Source organism: Macrobrachium rosenbergii, chromosome 6 (genome assembly GCF_040412425.1).
Source record: "Macrobrachium rosenbergii isolate ZJJX-2024 chromosome 6, ASM4041242v1, whole genome shotgun sequence".
Classification (NCBI taxonomy): domain Eukaryota; kingdom Metazoa; phylum Arthropoda; class Malacostraca; order Decapoda; family Palaemonidae; genus Macrobrachium; species Macrobrachium rosenbergii.
The window spans coordinates 23102867-23124502 of NC_089746.1; the positions used below are offsets into that span (position 1 = coordinate 23102867).

The 21636-nt window shown below is 38.4% G+C and overlaps 2 protein-coding genes across 3 annotated transcripts in view; one reads left to right on the forward strand and one right to left on the reverse strand.

Annotated features, from left to right (window-relative positions):
- Positions 1-21636, forward strand: part of Tbca (Tubulin binding cofactor A) — a 258271-nt gene that overhangs the window by 37394 nt on the left and 199241 nt on the right. The window lies entirely within an intron of this gene.
- The window catches only part of LOC136839313 (nascent polypeptide-associated complex subunit alpha, muscle-specific form), a 69432-nt gene that overhangs the window by 18092 nt on the left and 29704 nt on the right, over positions 1-21636 (reverse strand). For both annotated transcript variants that reach the window (XM_067105186.1, XM_067105185.1), the window contains exon 10: positions 4482-4684. In XM_067105186.1, the coding sequence (XP_066961287.1) occupies positions 4482-4684 (203 nt within the window). The remainder of the gene's footprint in view (positions 1-4481; positions 4685-21636) is intronic.

The following is a 21636-nucleotide window of genomic DNA, read 5'->3' on the forward strand; positions in this document are numbered from 1 at the left end:
TAAACGCCACCCCCAATTTCCATTTGACAGGCATACCAGTAGATCTGGCAACGCTTTCCTCTGTCTATCAGGCATTTCATGCTAGCCATTGCTTCAGTATATCAAATCCCTACTGAACAGTAGAAATTATCGATTTTAGCTAAATGAACGATCGGATGTCGCAAATGGAGCTTGTTTCATAGTTAGTTTCCAGTTGCCAACCGCCAGATATTAGCACATGTTTGAGGGAGCCAATGAGAGCGCACTGGCCAATAAACGGTATTCAGTTCTGCCACCAGCATTTTCCAGCATAGTGCCCGTGGCGTCGGGCCAATCACCGCTGCAGTTTTACATCACTCGCCATGTTTACATTCCCAGTCTAGCATTACAAGCAACCACACGTCCGAGTGTTGTGATTTGTTTTTTTTTATTATTATCCTTTATTTAGCCATTATGTCTTCTCTGGTAGGGAGTGATCACTGTGATGTCGTGGCAACGGCCCACAGAAGAAAAAGGACAAGGAACAAAACGCCATGAAAAAATGGTGTTGGGGTTACTGAACGATGCAGGCCAAGAATATACTTTCTGTGTACAGACAAACTCGTGTCTGCACGTAATGTAGGCTGTAGCCGTTTTAATGTTAAACATTACATGATGGAATATCACCTGGCCAACATCAATATTACTGTATTATTATTATTATTATTTTATTTTTTCCATCACACTATATTGATTACCATCAATATTATTATTATTTATTATTAATATATATTTTTATTATTAATATAATCATTATCATTATTACATCCATTGTTAAGAGAGCACCAATATAATAACACTTTATTACGCTTTCATACATTTAACTATGATTAAGTAAAGGTTATGACCAGAATATAAACAAATGTGTGAAAGAAGTGACATTTTGAATGCTAGCGCCACAGTTTTTATTCACAATTTTTTTCAAATTTTCACAAAAATTCTAAAGAGTAGGGCTTCACACGAAACTTAGTTTAAATCAATATCTTTCTTAGAAGCAGAGTAATGAATGCTGGGGACTTATAGCAATTTACTCATTTTTTAAAAAAGTATGCGCATAACCTCTGGTTCTATGTCTCTATAGTTTCCATATTACAGGTTAATTTGATTACAATGTTTGCAAAGGTTTTAATATATTTAATTAAATATCTATGTTAAACTCTTCTATGCTTAGTTAAGCTATACCTATATATGGCTGTATTACTTATATACTGTTAGTCCTTTTGCAATGGCCAAAAAGAAATTTTTAATCTAATTGTCATGCTATCTTAATTGTCTGCTGGCGTAATGACTTAGTATAACTACACAAGCTACGAACAGAGGATTTCTTGAGAGGTTCTTGCTTAACCTATTCTAGGCTTATTTACAACTTAAAAAGATACACTGTAGACTCTCAAAAGATATAGACTTACAGAAAATAATTCTCATATCTACTTTTCCGCTTTATTGGCTGAGACTACTCTTTCCTGATATTCGGCCATTGATGTTTTAGGCCAATAGTGAATATTGCATTTTATAAGGTCTCCTACTATATGGTTAGGCTAATGCCTGTTCTAGATTTTATATTCACCTTTAAGGATATAGATACACAGACTTACTAGCATATAACCCTTACTAGATAATGTTATACTATTGAGTCATAACAAACTAGGTTATTTTATTTAGGCTAGGATACATTTTAATAGTATAATCCTAGGTCACTTGTTCTTTCAACCTAGTATAGGGTATTGCCTAATCCAGATTATTATAAAAACGAAAAACTTACTAATATGTAACCTTATAACTATGAACTATTTGTCTAACCCAGTTTGTTGTTTATATCCAATCCTAGGCTATTTGGTTTAATATAAAATAGCAATCTTATAACTAGTTATAATTTACTCTAATCTAGACTAATGCTAATCTGGATTATTTAATTCTACACTTTAAGTGTATGGGTTACATAAACAAATACAATTAGCCTACCTTAGTAGTGTAAGTCTCAAGGCTAGTTTACCATCTCATCCAGTATAGATTAACATTTCATTCAGTCCACTATGGTCTAGGCTAACAATTTAACCAAAAATGGATGTTTCCACAGAAAAGTTACCACTCAACTTGATATAAGGTAATGTTTGTGTTTGGGGTTTGGGTTATTTCTAGCTCATGCCATGAACAGGCTTATATAAAAGGGAAACAATTTATACTAATATGTAGCCCATTTGTCAGGTTATTGATTACTTTTGCCCAGATATTGTTAGTTATCTTATTCTAGTCTCTATCTGGCTAGCCACTTAGGATAATGTAATCCAAAGGCATAAATACATATCGCAACATCCATTATTAATCTGGTCTGAATTATTCTCACTTACTGCCTAGATTATTGTAGACATCATATAACTTGGAAGGATTTTCCATACACAAGTTGTGTGGAACATTTCTTTAGGTAAAATATTTAGTTAGAATTTAAAACAATTTTCGTTTGAGAAACTATGTGGCAATCACCGCTTATGAAACTAGGTAGGTCACACCAATGAGCCGGGTTCCTACTTTAACACAAATTATATAAATTCCAGGTTTGTACAAAATTTTAACTGGAATTTAATATTGAGCACCATCTGTTAGTTTGATTTTTCATAATCCTTGACATTTCAAAACGAGAAAAAGTCTAATTTTTTCAGAGCTTGGTAATTCATATCGTAACCGTCGCTTTAGACCAAACAGAGAGTAAATGGCTCCTTGGTCTTAACGCCCAGTTTGTAAACAAGAGGCGGATGCCGCATGCGCAATAACTCACTATACTTCTTCGTATTCTTGACGTTGAAAACTGGGTTCAGCTTCATGAACATATGTGGGAAAGTGCCCTTCATCTTTGAGTCCATTATATACTCCATCATGATTGTGTTATAATGTTAATCATTACGATACAATACCTGGCAAAAAGACCAACTAGAAGAGAATTCTTTGATATTAGTTTGGTCACCATGGAGCTCTGGTAGACCATGGAAGGTAACTCCTTGAGGACGAAACAGCGACTACGCTTTAAAAAAAAAAATGGGATAACGAAGACCATTTGTTCACTAACACATTATTTTCAACGGAAACATTTAGTAAAACGCAAAAAATATACATGATCAAAATAACTAATTCAACTTGTGAATTTTAACAATAAGTAAGACTATAAATACATTTCATCATATCGATCTTGGAAAGAGCTGTTCTTTTCTTTATTGTCACTAATGTCATCATCAGTTTGCAGTCATACATTTGATCACTGTGATACTTTGTGGGATTTTTGATACCACTATAATAAAGTTAAAATTATTGTGATATTCTTGTTTTCACAAAGAAATAATTATATAAAGCAAATTATTGAGTAATTTTTGCCATCAGCAGTCAATCACAATCATGGCAACGTTCAAACTTAGTGCTGTCTCGACTTATGTCTATAAATAGAACAGAAGTAGAGGGCTGTCACTGGCTAATGGATCTCCATGGTAACCAGCCAGCCAATCAGATTTTAGATGTATTCTGTCTGAGAAAGAACGTTTTGCTCACATGAAACTGACGATGATGTATGTGCGTGTTTTGAATACATTATGTAGTTTTTAATGATTTATGTATTTTACTAATTACATAAGAATAGAATGAATTCCTTCTCACTACTTTTGAGTGAAAAATTGTTGGTTCAGAGATTCCTCCGCAACAAAAGAATCTTTTTCTTTTTTGCATTGACAGACCTTCAACATCTCTTTAATCTCACGAGGAATGTTAATCCATTTCTGTTCAGCTGCTGGTCACTTTCTATATAGTCCACACAACTGACAACAAAATTTGTTTGTTGATATATTACCTGTACTACATTTCTAAAATTTGTGAACACACACACACACAGTGTCTGCATATGTGCTAATATTGTACCCATGAGAGAGAGAGAGAGAGAGAGAGAGAGAGAGAGAGAGAGAGAGAGAGAGAGAGAGAGAGAGAGAGAGAGAGAGAGAGAGAGAGAGAGAGAGAGAGAGAGAGAGAGAGAGAGAGAGAGAGAGAGAGAGAGAGAGAGAGAGAGAGAGAGAGAGAGAGAGAGAGAGAGAGAGACTTGGGATTTATCTAAGGTCACCCAAATGACTCAAATCAACCCAGGTCAACTTGCCAAACTACCAACCTTATGAACTGATGCTCTACTCTCCACAAAATGTTTTCGGTTTTTAGAATTTCGGATAAAGGATTGTGTGCCTCTAATCATTTCTATATATCTTTGGATCTGGACATATCAGATCCTAATAACTGAAACTTTTTTTAAACTGAAAACATCCTTCACTTTCCCTATTTAATTCTTTTCAGCTATTTGAAACTAAAAAATTAATTACATACTCTGCACACAGCAACAGCCCTTTGTTAAATCCTTAGAAGTGTGAAGAGAAGAAATTACCAAATCGTTAGAAATATCAATAATGAACCCTCAAATACCAACAGCTGTCAACACTAACCTTAGCGTACATTTCTTCAAGGGCTCGTTGTGTAGGTCGTTCAGCAGGAGGCACACTGCGTGGAGGAGAATGAGGAGGCTGTGGGGAAGGTGCTGAATATAGACTGTTATCACCCTGTGGAAGGGGTGGTAAAGGAGAGCGAGTTCCTCTCTTTTCTGCTCCTGGACTTCCCATGACAGTACTTGCTGCGCTACTTGAAGATGCTGTGGCAAATAAAGATTATATGAAATGTACACAGGAAATTTTTAACAGTACTATTTTGGAGAAAGAAACAACAGTGAAGACAGATAAAAATGAACAGAAAAACTTCTTACACCACTGGCAGCAATTATTGTACTGTTCTCATATACAACTTGGTTTAATAAGCAAAGTACTTTTCTCATATAAAACTAAGCTTAATAAGCCATGTATACCTGTATACATAATATTTTAACTAAGCTGACTGATACAGACCAAAGCTACAATTACATACCAAATGCTACTCCCCATTAACATCTAGGTTGGCCTGGATAAAGGTTGAAGGTACAATTACATACCAAATGCTGCTCCCTACTCATTATAAAATTTACAAAATCAAAATCACTACAGTATAGTCTACTATGAAGAGTATCATCTCTACTGTAGTCCTTGATACATTTACAAAGTATAGCAATTAACCCTTAAACGCCTGTTGGACGTAGCAAACGTCGACTAAAATTGTCTGTTGAATGCCGAGTGGATGTAGCAAACGTCGACTACAAAAAATTTCAACCTTTGGTCAACTTTGACTCGACCGAAATGGTCGAAATACGCAATTGTAAGCTAAAACTCTTACATTCTAGTAATATTCAATCATGTACCTTCATTTTGCAACAAATTGGAAGTCTCTAGCACAATATTTCGATTTATGGTGAATTTTTGAAAAAAACTTTTTTCTTACGCCCACGTGGTAACTCAGCCAAAAATTTCAGAAATTCTTTCATCATTTTGTTGTAATTTTTGCACTGTTCTATATTAGCCGTTACATAAAGTTTTATATATGAAAATGTGCGCAATTTCATGTACAATACAACAGAAAATAACTCATGGTTGCAGCTTTTATCAGTTTTGAAATATTTTCATAAAAATCACGATAACTGCCAAAATTTCAACCTTCAGTCAACTTTGACTCGACCGAAATGGTCAAAAAACGCAATTGTAAGCTAAAACTCTTACATTCTAGTAATATTCAATCATTTACCTTCATTTTGCAACCAATTGGAAGTCTCTAGCACAATATTTCGATTTATGGTGAATTTTGAAAAAAACTTTTTCCTTACGTCCGCGCCAGAAATTCTTTAAATCACGTTGTCGTAATGTTTGCACTGTTTCATATTAGTCGTTACATAAAGTTTTATATATGGAAATGTGCGCAATTTCATGTAGAATACAACAGAAAATAACTCATGGTTGTAGCTTTTATCAGTTTTGAAATATTTTCATATAAATCACGATAACTGCAAAATTTCAAGCTTCGGTCAACTTTAACTCGACCAAATGGTAAAAAACGCAATTATAAGCTAAAACTCTTACATTCTAGTAATATTCAATCATGTACCTTCATTTTACAACAAACTGGAAGTCTCTAGCACAATATTTCAATTTATGGTGAATTTCTGGAAAAAAAAAAAAAAAAAAAAAAAAAACTCCTTACGTCTGCGTAACTCGGCCGAACATCTCGGAAATTCTTTCGTCATGTTGTCGTAATGTTTGCATCGTTTACATTAGTCGTTACATAAACTTTTATATATGACAATGTGTGCAATTTCATGTAGAATACAACAGAAATTAGCTCATGGTTGTAGCTTTTATCAGTTTTGAAATATTTTCACATAAATCACGATAACTGCCAAAATTTCAACCTTCAGTCAACTTTAACTCGACCGAAATGGTAAAAAAAGCGCAATTGTAAGCTAAAACTCTTACATTCTAGTACTATTCAATCGTTTACCTTCATTTTGCAATAAATTGGAAGTCTCTAGCACAATATTTCAATTTATGGTGAATTTTCTAAAAAAACATTTTCCTTACGTCTCTTGTGATAACTCGGCCGAACATCTCAGAAATTCTTTCGTCTCGTTGTCGTAATATTTGCACCGTTTTATATTAGTCGTTACATAAAGTTTTATATATGAAAATGTGCACAATTTCATTTACAATACAATAAAAAATAACTCATGGTTGTAGTTTTTATCAGTTTTGAAATATTTTCATATAAATCACGATAAATAGAAAAAATTCGACTTTCGGTCAACTTTAACTCGACCGAAATGGTTGAAAACTGCAATTGTAAGCTAAAAACTTACAGTCTAGTAATATTCAATCAATTAGCTTCATTTTTCAACAAACGGGAAGTCTCTAGCACAATATTTCGATTTATGGTGAATTTTTGAAAAAAATTTTTTTACGTCCATGGCGTTCACGAATTCATGCATCATTTCAAGATAATATTTTCTCTGTGTTGCTTTGATCATTTTAAAATTTGTTATATACCAAAATCATCGCAATTTAGTGTACAATACAACTAAAAAAAATTAAGTCATTAGCTTTAACCGTTTTGCTTACAGCACGATTTGTATACAATTATATGTTTTTTTTTTCGCTGTCATATATTCCAATATTTATATATGATAATGATATTTTTTTCATTTCTGATGGTTGCATACTAAACTTCAGGCAATGACAAAAAAATGAGCCAAAAATGAACTCTTAATCTTAAAAACTAAAGCGTGCTGTGATTTTTTGAAAAAATCTTTTTTCCAGCAGCGCTAACTCACGAACGCCGCCGGCATACGGGAGACGTTTTTGTAAATAGGGCTTCGGCGTTAAAGGGTTAACAACAAAACAGACTTTGATGGGTGCTTCATAATAACCCACTCTCCTACCAAATATACAACACATTTGTTTTTTGCATGGCAATGCACAAAAGCAGCAGAGCATAATAGCTATCAATACCATGACTGTATGTCAAATCCTAGCAAATTACCTATCTTAGTTAAATGTTAACATACCAAACCTAAGACTGTATTGAATACGCTGACAAAACACTAAAAACTGTATCTCCTGAATTAATGTTTACCTTCTTTCATCCAAAGTCATCTCTGAAACTTCTCCCATGTGTTGCTACATAAGGAAAGATGTTTTCACAAACCAAACAACATTGCACATTTTTTTAACAGGTTAAGGCCTCCAGAATCTTGTAAGAAACTGTGAAGGATCCAAAACCCCTATTTGCAAAAATTGCAAGATTGCAAGCAAAGGCTAAAATAGACAAAAAACAAAAAATAACGTATAATATCTTACAATAATTTTTCATGTTCAATGCATACAAACCTCCTCATATACACCTTGCACCTGGTAAGGTATATCAACTTAAAATCATAGCAGTGATTTGCATAAGGGCACACCACCTCATAAGGGAACAACCCTATTTTAATTTTGAAATTAAGCCTCTGTATTCAAACCAAAGGTGAGAAATAGTGATTATGGAAGTCCACCCTTAGCAATAATAAGGACTGTACAGGTAATTATTTTTTAATCATACACTGCCTTTCCTTCATGCACCAACCTGTACAGACCAAGATCCACAAGACCTCACTGTTCAGGACCAGTCATCTTATGATGCCTAAGCTAATAGTAATTTTTTGTGTAACTATGAAGTAAACATGCTGTTGCTTTGCTCTTCCAGGATTTAGCTGTTTCAAAGAGTAGGTTTCCCATGTGAAAAATCCAATGGAACTGGAACTTGGGGGCTTAAAAAATTCCTAAATACATTTACATTTAAGCTGAAACTACATGTTATGTGTACCAATGTGCCTTCAAACTGAATCATTCTTTTCAATTTCTGTGTGCCTTTTCATTCTTTTGAGATAATATTTCATTGGTTTCCCTTCCTTTTAAAGTAATTCAATAGTTTTGTGACAAATGTGTTGTGCTTTACTCACCCTCCTCGGCATTTCTGTGGATATCCTACTTTTTTAAAGTTTATAGGTATTTGTGTGTTCATCTTCACTTCTGGTGAATGTAATTTTATTTTGGGCATGTGATGTGATTACGTTTGTTGCATGTATGCCAACTTAACTTGCTATGTTGCAGTGTCATGTTGACTTCACTGAAGAGTCAAGTCTTGTTGGATGACACCACAGTGATTCTGCTGCCTTGTCCCATGCAGCAACTTGCGGTTTATTTATCTGCAGGGGACTTGTCTCCCTCTATCATCCCAAAACGTGAATATTTACCTGTGACTCCAAGGTAGGATATTCGGTATGCCATTCTCCTAATCTGAGTTTGACCTGCCTATAGGCCTGCTGTCATGTCATCCTGAGGGGTCTGGTTGCCACTGGTGGATCTTGTTTCATAGATTAATTGAAATATTGAGTGTTTTATCTTTTGGAGAGTATAATAAAAGCAGATCTGGTCAGTCGCTGGATATACAGTAGATGAGTGGTAGGCTGCCTCTATTTCCACTGCTGCTGCTGTACCTGATGGGTCACCTGTTGCTCTAGTATTACCTCCACTGTTCACCCATGGCTTTCACCTTGCAGCCTCCTCCACCTACCAAGGCAGTGGTATCTTCTACATCTGACAAACCTTCTGTTGCTGCTACTTCAACCATTTCCAGCAGAACTCTGGTTAGGAGAGGTTGTTGCAGATGAAGCTCCTCTCCCTTCTCTGGTGTCATTGCCTTTGATAGAAACTTCCCTCCAGGAGTTTTGGCCTTTGTGGGAGTAAGTGTGGGGTTGTGAGTTGTCGAGGTTCTCCAGGAGGGATGCTGTCATCTGTTCCTTGAGTGAATCAGTTCCTTTGAGTCTTACCAGCCCAGCAACAAGTCTGTCATTCTGAAGGAAGCCACCAAAAGCAGTGGCTGGAGTTTTGATCTCTATTATTCTGAAGGCTCCAGGAGGTTGGCAGCTAATCAGACCCCAGCTAAACAAGTATCTCCATCTGACTCCTTTCAGGATAAACAGAAATTGGATTTTCTCACTGACTTGGGTCAAGTCACTGATAAAATCAATTCAGATGGGAGACTGTTTTGCTTAGTTAAATAGAAGGATGTTTACTTTCATGTTCCCATTTGTCCAGCTTGTAGGAAGTACTGTACATCTACTGTGTGCAAGAGAAAGCGTCCTAGGTTCAGGCCCTAAACTTTAGTCTCTGAAAAAGCCTCTCTCAGGTCTTATTTGGAAATTTATTTTCATCAGTCAAGCCCATGGTAAAAAGTGAAACTTCCAATCTGGGATCTGTCTATGTACTGCACAGCTTTTCTAGATATCTTTAGGAGTCAAGCCCATGGTAAAAAGTGAAACTTCCAATCTGGGATTTGTCCTACGTATTGCACAGCTTTTCTAGACATCTTTAGGAGTCTCTTCAGGATTCCTCACCATGAAATTTGAATTTTTAGACATAGTTTCACCTAACCCTGGCTTCCAAACATGTTAGCAGGCTCCTAGCCTAGTTTTCAATTGGGCTTTCCCTGGCAACACGACAATATATGATTAATGAGGTTATAATGAACAAACTGTTATTTACATGATAAAATTAAGTTCTTATATACTTACCAAGCAATTACACTGCTATACTTTTCCACTCACGCAGCAGCTTAATTTTTAAAAATCGCAGTAACACTTCTATTGTTTTTGCATAGGTGACTACCCCACTCACTATTGGGGAACAATAGGAACAACAAAGCAGAAAACATCACTTCTTTTGTGCTCTTATGGCTATGAGAGGGGAGGAGGGAGGGCTCTGATCTGTAATTAATTTTTATTTATATATGAAACTTAATTTTATCATGAAAATAACATTTTCATATAAGTAACTTACCAAGTAATTACACTGCTGACTCCCACATTGACTGGAGGTAGGATCCATGGACATATTCTACTTCAAAACATTGTCATGAAAATGAATTTGAAATAGACAATTTGCTAGCACTGAAAAAATGCTTGTTGTTTCCTTACCTGGTAAGACAGCTACTGCAGGTAATTACTGCCTCTGGTTGGTGCTCATCTTGACCTATAATGACGCAGCGGAGTAGCTGCGAGTCGTCTCTACTTTTAAGTGGGAGCTTTGGAGTAAAAGACAATCCCGATTGCTCACAAAGCATAAGAACAGTTGCCCTCACCCTGGGCGCAATACCAAACAACAAAAAACCATACAATGCTGTCACCTACACTGCAATAAAATTAAAAACCATCACCCAACCACTAAAGACTGGTGGGTACCCCAGGTACGAAGTACCACCCAGGCTCCCCAATGACTCGACACCCTACTTCAAGGCTAAAAGATCAATGCTAAAAAGGAATGCTGCACTTCTTCCCCCAATACCATGCCAGCCTCTGATAAAAAAAACCCCAAGGTATTGCAATTTTCAAAAACTCTTATTTCTTTCAAATAGTGCATTGCAAAAATGGACTTACTCTTCCAGTAAGTCCATTGAAGGATTGCTGAGAGTGACATATTATGCCTGAAAGCATACCAGGTGGTGACCACGCTAATCTCATGTGCTCTCACCTTAAAGATTCCTAATAAAAAAAACGACAATGCATTTTTAGATATGGGTCGAGAGGTATTCTTGACAGAGCACCAGAGTTTACTGGAAGGGCCTCTGATTCTCTTGGCACTGTCTATGTAATACTGAAGGGCCCTAACAGGGCAAATGACCCTTTCCTCCTCTTCTGGACTGAGGATGTTCATAAGGTTCTGAATGGTGACTGAGCATGGCCAGGGGTTGGATGGTGTCTTGTTCTTAGCCAAGAAACCTAGTGAAAGTACAAACTACGTCTCCCATGGTGAAACAAATTTGCTTGTCTATAGCCTGTAGTTCTGGAATTTCCTTGGCAGTAGCCAAGGCTACAAGGAAGAGAGTCTTCTTAGTCAAGTTCTTGAGGGACATGGAACAGAGAGGCTCAAAAGCTGGGCCCATTAACCGGTCGGTGCTTTTGGCGCCGTTTCTTGGGCTCAGATTTTTGGCGACAAGTTTTTTGGCGCCCACACTTTTGGCGCACCAAATTTTTCACCAAAATAAGAATGAAAATATCAAGAGGATTACATTAAAATAAGAAGAAAATTTGAATGTTCCATCACAGTACCACACGTCAGAATCTCGTAAAACACAGTCCAGCTCTGTCTTCCGAAAATTAAAATTCTTTCGTCTGATCGACCACTGTCACCAATTAAAAGTTTTCATGCTCACCATTGTTTTTCATATAAAGTTTGTATTCATCTGGGATCACTAATTCACAAACACTGACAGGATTAGGAGGAGCGAGGCTCAACTGATTTCTCCTTCTCTTTATTATTTGCTTCATTAAATCTAAATTTGGAAGTGCTCCTTGAGCGGCTTGAGAAATATTCTCTGTGCAAGAACTTATAATTACCGAAGGCTGATCTTGGCAGTCTTCAGCCCGACTCTTTAAACTAGTTTTAATAGCAGCTACTTCTACACTTGCTATTGAAGCACCATGAGAATGTTCATTTATTTCATTTATCACTTCATTGTCTTGAGTGTGGATCACGGGCTTTGCACTCATTCTTATTTTCACATCTCCAAAACTTTGTACTAGGCTCCTTCTTGCTATGCTTATCAACACATAAAGATATCCATTATGCGAATATTTGGGTCTATTTTTCTTACTTAGAATAAGTTTAGCCATTTCTGTAGAGGGGTTCAACTCAACTATTCTTAGATTTTAACATGTAGGCGGTAGTAAAAAGCTGTTTCTGTACTGTGGAAATTGCTGTCAAGTTAAAGAGAAACAGATAGATAGATAGATAGATAGGCAGTTAAAGAGAAACAGATAGATAGGCAGTTACAGAGAAACAGATAAATAAGCAGTTAGTAGTAACAGGCAATTTCTATTCTCTCAGAATATTTTAACCTGAGAGAGAGAGAGAGAGAGAGAGAGAGAATTATTTTCTTATTTTTGGCGCCAAAAAAATCGTCGCCAAAAAAACTCGTCGCCAAAAACCCTGGAGCCCAAAAAACGGCGCCAAATAGAACCATTCCGCCATTAACCACTTGAGAACTACGTCCAAACTCCAAGATACAGAGTCAACGCTCTTCTGCTTGGAAGTCTCGAAGGACTTAATGAGATCGCTAAGATCTTCGTTAGAGGCAAGATCTAGACCTCTGTGCTTAAAAACTGAACCCAGCATTGATCTATACCCCTTGCTAGCGGAAAAGGAGAGCCCTTGGCGGTCCGCAGGAACGGAGGAAGTCCGCTATCTGAGCTACAGAGGTTTTAGCAGACGAGATGTTATTACTGCTACACCATCATCAGAAGACTGCCCACTCAGACTGGTAGACATGGCAAGAAGACTGACATCTACATGTTGCAATAGCCTCCGTATCTGATTTTGAAAATCCACTCACTCTGACGAGTTTCCAGACAGTCTGAAGCCTGTCAGGGCTAAAGCGGACAGTCCTTGAAGGAATTTACAAATGTGGGGCTGTTTGAGTAGATGTGGATCTTGTGGGAGCAGTCTCGTAAAGTCCACTAAGAGTCTCAGGAGGTCCAGAAACCACTCCTTGAGGGGCCAAAATAGAGCTATCAGGGTCATTGTTACATTGTGATGGTATGAAACTTGTTGAGCACTTACCTTACCATGACCTGACCAATTTAAAAGGATGGCATCTGTCGCCCATGCCCAAGGGTCCAGGACCAGAGAACAAAAGAGAGGAAGGTGATGATTTTTTGATTAGGCGAATAGGTCCAAAGTATGTCTACCCCACAACTTCCACAGGTTGTTGCAGACCAGGGAGTTCAAGGTCCATTCTGTGGGTAGTATTTGTCTGCGATGGCTCAGCTCGTCTGCCAATGCATTCATTTTCCCTTCATGGCTTCGCATAGGGAGGAGTGGGTTCCGCCTTATTTCCTTATATAGGAAAGAGCTGTGGTGTTGTCTGAGTGCACCACCACGGTTTTGTCTGTGACTGTTTCCGCAAAGGACATTAGACCCAAATGAATAGCAGTCAATTCCTTTACGTTGATATGCAAATTCCATTGTCCTGGAGACCACATCCCAAAAGCTTCCAAGTTCCCCAGAAGGGCTCCCCAACCTAGAACTGAGGCATCTGAAAAAAAGTCTAGGTCGGGCTTACAGGGTGTAGCGATCCGGCCAAAAATCTTTCTTTGAGTGTCCACCATCGCAGGTCCGACTTTATCTTCGTTGTTATGGGGAACACCACAGAGTCCGTTTACATCTTCCTGTCCCAACTTGCTCTTAAGAACTGAAGGGCTTTCATATGCAGTCTGCATAATTTCACAAACTGCTCGTGGAGGCGAGGGTTCCTAACAGACTCATCCATTGATTCACCGAGCAAGACAGGAGCGAGAGAAAACTGAGTGCTGTCTGTAGACAGGACTCAATTCTCTTGGGAGACAGAAAAGCCCGAAAACTCAGAGTTGATCCTCATCCCTAAATAGAATCTCTTGAGTCTGAGTCATCTGTGACTTCTGTAGGTTTATCAAAATCCCTATCTCTTGGGCAAGGAGAAGGGTTCTCTGAAGGTCCTTCGTGCACTTCTGTAAAGGTGATTGAGGTAGACAATCATCCAGATACAGGCATATGTTGATGCCGAGAAGGTGTAGCCACTTCGTGAGAGGGGCTAGTACTCATGTAAATATCTGAAGAGCTGCAGAGTGACTAAAACACAGGGCTCAAAATTGAAAGACTCTGTCCTTGAAGACGAACATGAGATATTTCCTGGAATCCAGATAAACAATCGCTCTGTTGAATGGATGATAATACTGACTGGCTTGTCTCCATTTTGAACTTCGTCTTCTGGACAAAGAAGTTTAAAGTGCTGACATCGAAGACAGGTCTCAACTTCCTGATGAACTGGGGACTACGAAAAGGCAGTTTTAAAAACTTTTCGTGGAACAATCTCCTACCTCCTCTATGGCTCTCTTCCTTAGGAGGGATGACACTGCCTCCGAAAGAGCCACATATCTCTCGGAGCCTTTGGAGTAGGATATCAATGCAATTGGTGTGGACACTAGTGGAGGGTGCTCTTTTAATGGTATCGAGTAGCCCTCCTTCATGATCTTGAATGTCCAAGGCTCTGCCCCTCTGACAATCCACTTCTCCCGGAAAAGGAGGAGCCTGGCTCCCACTGGTGCATGAAGGACTGATGCATCATTTCTTTGAGGATGGTCTGGACAAAGTCCTCTTGATACACTTTGCTGTGAAATGAACCGTGGAGTGGGCTCTGGAAAGAAAACTCTGTCTACCTTCATGAATGAAGTCTCTTTAGCGTGCTTCGAAGACTGCGTCAACAGGTCCTGAGTTGACTTCTTCTGTAGGTCAGTCGATATTTCCTTTATGGTAGACAAGGGAAACAGATATTGCTGATCTAAAGAGAATAAAGTAAGGCCAACTTCTGTATAGAAGTCACTCCCATAGTGGTAAAGGAGCAGCACAATTCCCTCTGCTTAAGCACTCTTAAGGAGAAAAGGGCCACAAGTTCCAAGGAGCCATCTCTTATGGCTTTATCTGCACATGACAATACACCAAGCCAATCCTCAGAAAAGTCAGCCACCAAATCATTACATTCCTCGATCTTTTTAGTGAGAGCCCCGACTGATCAACTGAGGAAACTAAAAACTCCAAAAACTTTGAAGATACAGACAGTCCCCGGGTTACGACGGGCTCGGCTTATGACGTTCTGAGCTAACGACGTTCTTCAAATATATTAATCAAAAATTATTTCCCGATCCGATGGAAGAAATATGGCTCCAAAATGGCAGAATGGTCAAAATTCGGAGTTTTTTTTATGAAAAACTCAATAAAAATCCAGGTTACATCATTTTCAAGACACCCAAATGATTAAAATTAAGGTTTTCTTACAATTTTCAACTATTTTTTGGCTTAAGATGATTTTCGGCTTACGACATGGCGTAAGAACGGAACCCCCATCGTAAACCGGGGGATTGCCTATACTCTTCACCAGATGATCTAACTCAAAGGGAGCAAACATTACTTTAACTGAGGAGAAGGTAGAACGGCAGGCTGGATCAATCAGACCCGAGAATTCACCCTGGGATGAGGCAGCACCTCCCAGGGATGGAGCTCTCCTGTTGCATAAGACAGGTATCTCTTGGCTGTCACTCTCAACAGCAGAAAGGCAAAAGCAGCCTTACCTTCCTCCCTTTTCACTGAGAGCCAATCTTCCACTTCCTTAAGCGCTTTCCTCAAAGAGGAAGAAAGGACCATAAGGCAAGTGCTGGCATCCACTTGGTTCCTCATAAGAAAAGTAGAGGCGGGCAAAACTGGTGCAGCTGACTGAAAGTGAGACGGAAACGTCACTAGGAAATATCTCAACAGAGATGCATAAGCTGACAGTGCTGGTTCTTGTACTAATTCCTCCTCAACAGAAGAGACTGGTGACAAGGATAAGTCCTTAGTAGGCTTGGTCTCAATTGGAGCCTTATGGAGCAAACCTAAAATGTCCGCCAACTGCTGCTAGATGGGAACCAACGACGTATCTTCCACTATGAGTGCAGGAGAACTAGAAGCTTGCAAAGAGGCAGCTGAGCGCTTGACACCTTGGTGAACTCTTGGCAACTGGCGCCTGGTGCGCGGAGGCTGGCAGCGGGCGCTTGGGGACTGGGACTGGCGTTTGTCGCTCGGAAGAGTACAGTGGCTGCTCGTGTGGGCGCCTAGACGAACAAGAAGAGCATTTCTTGACTAAGGGGTGCCAAATATTGGTGCTCTGAATATGAACACTCAAGCAAAAGGTATTCTGGGCTGTGCCAAGTACTGCAAGACGGTTGAGGACTGAAAGGAGGATCTCTAACACATTTACATGGAATTGGTGAAGCCATGTTGTACTTACGTTTCTTCAGGGAATGGGACTCGCCAGGGAACTGCCAATGACGCCTCTTGTCAGGACTGGACATCTCTGAGTCCGAAGACAATTGATGAACAATGACAAAGACGCCTTTCCAACGGCTGTCTGCTGCTACCTGTGCGTGTGTGACAAGTTCAACTGAGGGAGCGACTGCCCGTGGGCAAACCCCACTGACCTCCTTTGGACCTCCAATATGTCTTCTCCCAGGTTCGGGGGAATGTGACAGGGACCTTTGCTTGGGAGAGTCAGCGGGACAGACAGCAACCTCCTCCACCGGCAATGACACAACACTGTTCACTTTGTCCATAGGGACTCTTGGAGACACCCCTAATTCAGCCAGTCTATTGACCTAAGATCAAATTTACGATCAAATTTACACTCGAGACTGGTCATGGGATCAGGGTCGGAAGATGGGAGCTAGGCAGGGAGGGATGGAACAATATTACGAGCCCTTATTTTGGCTCTAGAGGCCACCTTCCTTTTCCTATCGCTATCTAGTTTTTCTTAGTGAGATTTCAATAACTTCCACTGCGTTACACAGAAAAATGAATACTTCACCGAATCCTGGAAGGATAGTCCAAAATAACAATGAAATAGGACAAAGCTGCTGCAAACATTTGATGTTTTCTGCTTTGTTGTTCCTATTGTTCCCCGATAATGGGCGGGGTAGTCACCTACACAAAAACAATAGAAATGCTACTGCGATTTTTAAAAATTAAGCTGCCGCGCGAGTGAAAAAGTATAGCAATGTAATTTCTTGGTAAGTTACTTATATGAAACAATCTTTTTTAATGCAAAACATGCTTTTAATACCAAACCACTGACCACACAAAAGTGTTTTCCTCCCTACTCTGCACTCATTCTTGCTGCATGGTGGTAACTGAGGTACCAGAGAACAACTAGCCATGTGCAGTGAAGGCACTTGGATCTTGATGGGTTTAAGTAGGAGTGACCAGCTCAGTTGCATGGAGGAGAGGCAATACATGTTCATGGTTTTGTATGAAAAACATTTTGAAATACAAAAATATTTTATCTATGACCACTGTTCGAATTAGATTTCATACAATTCCGAAGACTTCTGGGCAGAATGCCAACCATCACAAGTCTCCAAGCATCTTAAAACAACTCAGACACTTTTTAAAGAAGTTCATCTCAATCATTTTTTTACTTTTGGCAAAAGATGGATGGCAGGGGAACCAGAAAGAGGTTATGACTGACCAACTGGGGATGCTTCATATATTGGTCTCAGACCAGCAGCTGCAAAGATTTTACAAGATCTAAGGATGCTCCTTGCAGGCATGTCATATACTGGTAGTGATGGAGGTTATTACCAAGTTCTTTGCTCCAGCTTCTTTTACCCAAGGACCAGTGACTGTCTCCTGCACAAGAGGAGTCTACTAATGCTACTACAGGGAGATATCTTCCAAGTCCACATAGCAATAATTGGTGCTAGCCGTATTAGATCTTCTCTTTCGGGGGGGATGACATCAGCAGGATCATCTTATATCTACAGGCCAATATTATGATGAAGATGCTCTTTTGGAAGGCTTTATCTGTTCTGTTGCAGCAAACTTCCAGAGGCTGTTTGTCACTGATTTGCTACACCCCTTTTTGTCTCAAATATTTAGTGAAGAAACTTGTCACTAGAACAATTATCTTCAATGTAGACAGTAGTACCTCCTCTTTGTCCTCCTCTAGATTACTGTTGACATCAGGTCTGAAGCCTGACTTACCTACATGACCTAAACAGCACAGGGTTCCTATGATGTGTCAAGATAATTAAAGTCAAATAACCTCAAAAGGACATTCTCAGAGAGGAGGTAGCAGTCTTCCTGTCAGTGAAGGTAGAGAAGGAGTGAGGTGATTTCTCCTGACAATTCTGAAGGTTTGATAGAGAAGACAATGGACTCCTGGTTTTCTCTATGCCATAAAAAATATACAGTACAACCAAAAAGAATTAATATACACAAAACTCCAATAACCTACAAGATACAGATGGGTAAAGCTAAATAACAATACTGTATATCACAAGATCAAAATAAATTAACATGGCAAAAATAAAATAACAGTACATCTAGTGGCAAAGGACAGCCTGAACACAAACACTATGAAAATATATATGATGAAAATGAATGGTGTGACACCAAATTTAAAAAAAAAATGTGGTATCCAGGAAGAGCAACAGAAGTTCTGAATCCCTCAAAAGAATGACTACCAGTGGGGCATCTTGGAGCTATTGGGTCTCTTGCTGGTATGGGGAGGTCTTGTCCACTGTTAATTACTGCTTTGCTAGTTTAAGGGTATCGTGACCTGTAATTTTTGGTGATATTGGCTCAAATTCGTGAAAATGAGTTATCGTCATATTTCCACAGATCTGGGTCCTGGCCATTGCCACGCGTGAAGATAATATCGATCTGAAAGCCTTTTAAATGGTTTAAAGGCCAATTTAAAGGCCACACCTAAGTAAGAATTAAAGGTCTGGCTAGGGTGGTTTTACTGTTTCATTTTGCACTCATTCTTCAAGTATTTGTATTTCTTTTCATTGCGTATTCTTTTCGTATGCCGTACAATATGTTTTCCTGATAGAGATGGCAACTCTTCCCAGCCTGAATAACGCCAGCCAGTTGTCCTGAGAGAGAATTCTTATATTTTTTTATGTAACCGTATGTTTGTTATTTTCAGTCGATTGCAACACTTCCTCGGACTTTTGGACATCAGTTCTTTATTATATATATTACCAACATGCCAAAAAAGAAGTTTAGTAAGCGAAGGGAATATCAAAACTTATCTGGAAGCTAAAAGTATAAACACAGCTAATGTTGTGGCTTCTCACATGTCGCCACCAACCACGTGTGCTGAGGAGATGCCAAGTACTTCCTATTACTTAAGCTCCCAGTAAAATCTACTATTCCCTTGAACAAATATATCAAGATGATGATGATGATGGCACCGGCGACTTTGTTTTGAAGTTATCTGATGATGAGGAGGGGGGAGGAGGAAGATAATGAGCATTTTCAAGATGTAATTGCTGTCCCTGACGTAGCAGGTGATGTCGCTGTTTCATCAGGAGCCAACCTAAGAAGTTTTTTATTGAAAGCTATATAACTGAAAAGAAGATCTTCTAAGGGTAAGCAATGATGGAGAAACAGTTTCATTACCCTTGAGAGTTCTAAAAGACGCTTTCAGTTCGACGTATTGCGGGCAGTGTGACTGCAATATAACACTCGAAATTGATAAAAACAGTTTTGATGTTGACTTGAAACTAGTGTCAGTGTGAGGTACCGTCTGTTTTTCAATATACCAAAGTGCAAGCTAGTGAAAGTGTGAAAACAGAACATATCGGTGAAACAACAGCTTCATTTATATATCAAAACATGATAAATGGGGGAGGCTTGGCAGCCTTGAATAACACTCGAATTGCCTTAGGTGCCAAACCTTTAGCAAACAGCATCGTCATGAACGTTATAAAGAGTATATTGAACGGATTGCTGACCAGACCTTCAAGGAATCCATGAAAGAAGTTGATAGAGCAATATTTGATTATTATGAAAGCATTGGGGTCAAAACCAGATGAACATGGTAATTTACCTATCGAGTAATATATGATGGCACCTGGATGAAAAGGGACATCAATCCCTATTGGCATAGGAGTTGTTACTGGGGCTTACACTGGCTTTGTTCTTGATGGCGAAGTTTTCAGTAAGATATGTAATTCCTGCAGTACTTTGAATAATAAACTGAAAACAAATGAAGTAACAAAAGAACAATATGATGCAGCTTATGAAAAACATATACAGTCTGGAGAATGCAAAAAAAATTTTGACCAAGCTTCTGGAAATATGGAAGCTGCTGGTGCTATCGCATTGTGGCAAAGATCACTAGACAGGAAATTCATATATAAAGTATTTGTTGGTGATGGGGATTCGACAGCATATAAAGGAGTATGCAGTTTGAATGAGGGCACTGGTCCTTATGGCACTCCATACCCAGTGCTCAAGGAAGAATGCATAAACCATGTTCAGAAGAGGATTGTCTTTCGTCTTATGGCCTTGAGAAAGAAATATGTTTCGAAATATGTAACAACAACAAACAAAGTTATGTTTAGGAGTGAGCTTGGAGGACTCAATAAATTGAGTGATAGCACGGTGATAAAATTGGAAAATATTTTGGCATTGCAGTAAGAAATGGAGCTAAAGATCCCACTGACCCTTTAGTTACTATGAAAAAATATAATGGCAATCTTTTACATCTGACTAGTGATGATAAAAATCATGATCATTCTCAGTGTCCTGTTGGCAAAAAATAGCTGGTGTTTTTACAATCGTGATTTGGCAATGAATGTATCTCCCAGGAGTCACAAGAAGATGAAAGTAAAACTCCAACTTACAGAGGAGCAAAAGATCCCAGTTCGCCAAATATTTGAAGAGCTTTCCTCTGATGATTTACTGCAAAGATGTGCGAAAGGTCGTACTCAAAACCTAAATGAATCGTTCAACAGTAAAATATGGGCAAAGTGTCCAAAGGTCAGACTTCATGGGAAGGATACTGCGACCTTTGCTTTTCATGTTGCTGCAGCGGAGCATAATATTGGCTATGCAGCAAGTTCATTGCTGCCTGTTATGAGAAAAATGACAGGAGAAAGCCTGAAAGGCCTTCAAATGAAAGAGAAGAGCAGGAAACGAATGTCTGCTATGCATTCAAGAAAGCAAAGAAGCAAAGAACATCAAAGAAGGATATGAAGGAGGAGCTCATTAGCCTCCTAAAAACCTGGCAGAACAAGAGTAAGTGGCGTTCTATGATAACCCCCAAAAATAATATAAACTATTTTCTTTAAGTGATAAATGTTTTTTTTTTTTTAGAGGAATAATATCTCTTATAAAAAGAGGGAGCAGGTGTCATGTAGGTTTTTCTAAGAAACTTTATATGCTTCTAAAAGCAAAATAAATGGTTAGCAAAACTTTAACTGCGTTTTTCTCAAAACATACTTTTCTACATTCAAATTCTAAAACTCCCTTATTTATGAATGGATTTTAAAAATCTAAAAAGCAATTTGAACAAAGATAGTGAGAGAACACATCGGCAAATTTATTTTTCTTTTTCTGTCAAAAATTTTTACTAAGATTTAATATATAATTTTATGGTATTTTTATTGTATTTTTAAAATATTTTTTAAAATAGCATACATCACATATTAGATTTTTGAGTTTGCCGTTTTATTTGATAGGAACTAAACTTTCTGCTATTACTTTTGTTTTTAAATTGAATGATAAATAAAGAAGGAGA